Source organism: Capsicum annuum, chromosome 10 (genome assembly GCF_002878395.1).
Source record: "Capsicum annuum cultivar UCD-10X-F1 chromosome 10, UCD10Xv1.1, whole genome shotgun sequence".
NCBI classification, from domain to species: Eukaryota; Viridiplantae; Streptophyta; class Magnoliopsida; order Solanales; family Solanaceae; genus Capsicum; species Capsicum annuum.
The window spans coordinates 219,196,375-219,198,483 of record NC_061120.1 but is presented as its reverse complement, the minus strand read 5'-3'; the positions used below and the strand labels follow the sequence as shown (position 1 = coordinate 219,198,483).

General features: G+C 33.5%; 1 protein-coding gene across 1 annotated transcript in view; it reads left to right on the top strand.

The window, feature by feature from the left end:
- Positions 1-1,022: 1,022 nt before the first annotated feature.
- LOC124887905 (zeatin O-glucosyltransferase-like) overlaps positions 1,023-2,109 on the top strand; it is a 7,244-nt gene continuing 6,157 nt past the window's right edge. The window contains exons 1-2 of the mRNA XM_047397834.1: positions 1,023-1,058; positions 1,498-2,107. Of these exons, the coding sequence (XP_047253790.1) occupies positions 1,023-1,058; positions 1,498-2,107 (646 nt within the window). The remainder of the gene's footprint in view (positions 1,059-1,497; positions 2,108-2,109) is intronic.

Sequence of the window (2,109 nt, the reverse complement as noted above, 5' to 3'; positions counted from 1 at the left end):
ATTTCACGTTCAATAAGTGTTAATTATAGTTTACTAAATTACCCTTATTTAGTAGATATTTTTTGATAATTGAACACTATTAAGAAGTAGTTCTTTAATAGAAGAGTATAATTAAAAAATATACTACTAATTTTTTGTCTTCAATGTTTAAGATGACACTTATTTTGAGATAATTTTTTTTGTTAAAGTGACACTTTTTGGAACGAATAGAGAATGACTTATTCCAATTGAACAGTTAAACATATCATTGAGTGTTTCGATCAGACACTTCCACCTCAAATTTTTAAAAAACTTCTGCATGTTTCTCAAACACCCATTACATAATCACATAAACTATGTCCTTTACTTATATTTCAACATCAATGGGAGCAAACCTGAGATTTAAGGCTAGTGTGTACAATTAATAGGGATATATATTTTAAATAGCTAACTTATCTACATAATGAAAGCTTATATATACGTGCACAAACAATTCAAAATTTTTAGTTGAAAGTGTTTAATAGAAATACTTTTATTTTATCATGTGTTCAGGTGATGAACGAAACATGTTATTGTTCGATGTATTTGGCCAAAAAATAACTTCTTTATTCAAAAACAACTATGTTTTTTCTAAAAATTTTGGTTAAACACCTCTACTCTCTAAAATAAGCATATTTCTTATAGACCTCTTTTTATTTTTTAAGTTAAACACTCTATAAATTGGTATCTCAAAGATCAAAAAGCAAATAATTGGAGGCATCGCTAGATACATCAAATAATGAAGAAGAGTAGCAAGTACTTTTCAATATGACAAAAAAAAGTAAAAAATAATGCAGTCTATTATGTCTCCTCGTGACTCTTGTTTGGTCCATTTCGGAATTATTTTCTCACACCATTTATATATATATATATATATATTGAAATGGCTTGATTACTATCTCAAATAAAAGATGAGATAAATTAATCTTATCTCATCCCGCATGCGAAACTACAGAAGATTCTACAAATAGCAGTACTAACTACTAAGGACCACAAAAATAACAATGGTACTGCATTCACAGGCTGGGAATTCCGACCTTGTAAGTGTATTTGTTTTTCACATGAGGAGAATGATATTTTTCTTTCGTAACTTATAAAAACATATTTGTAAATAACATACATGACTATCATTGTGAAGACCCTGTCACACAAAGCGGATCTATGATTTGAACTTTATTATATGCACATTTTCGGTGTATTTCTTAACAAAATGTATGCAGTTAATTGGACCCTCGGCTCAAATACAACAAATCATAGCTGGTAGGTAAGAAAAGGAAAACCAGAGCCACGAAATCAAAGCTACTAATAAGGAATTGATTGTGACTGCAGAGAGATACATGTTTTTTTTAGTAACATGTTCTGCTTATACGATTAAAGACTAAGATTTTCAGCGGCCCACCAGCAAATACAAGTTGTCATTGGATTCTTGCATTATAAGAGTATCTATATTTTCATCTAGGCAACTGCAGATACTCATAGAACTGCCAAATTTCTAAACATTTCCCAATGGCTGAGAACTACACAACAAAAAGCAATGGCCAAATGAGTGTTCAAGATGCACAAGTGGTTGTGGTTATGGTGCCACTTCCAGCACAAGGCCATCTTAACCAGCTTCTCCACCTCTCGAGGCTCATCACCTCATATAACATCCCAGTGCACTACGTTGGCGCAACCACTCATATTCGCCAGGCTAAGTTTCGTGTCCATGGTTTCGACCCTCTCACAGCTAAAAACCTACATTTTCATGAATTCCCTACGCCACCTTTTGAAAACGCACCTCCAAATCCAAATGCTTCTCATAAATTTCCTAACCATTTTATGCCTCTACTTTACGCAACAATCCATCACCGAGAGCCAGTGTGCTCTCTTGTACGCCAACTCTTAGGCGCCAATCATAGGAGAGTGATTGTTATTTATGATTCTCTGATGACTTGGGTAGTACAGGATGTACCAACAATTCCAAATGCTGAGTGCTACCGTTTTAATAGTATCTCAGCTTTCTATATGCATTCATCCAACTGGGAAGCCAGAGGAAAACCTTTCGAGGCTGAAACTGAAATATTCGAGGACATTCCATCAATTGAAGACTGT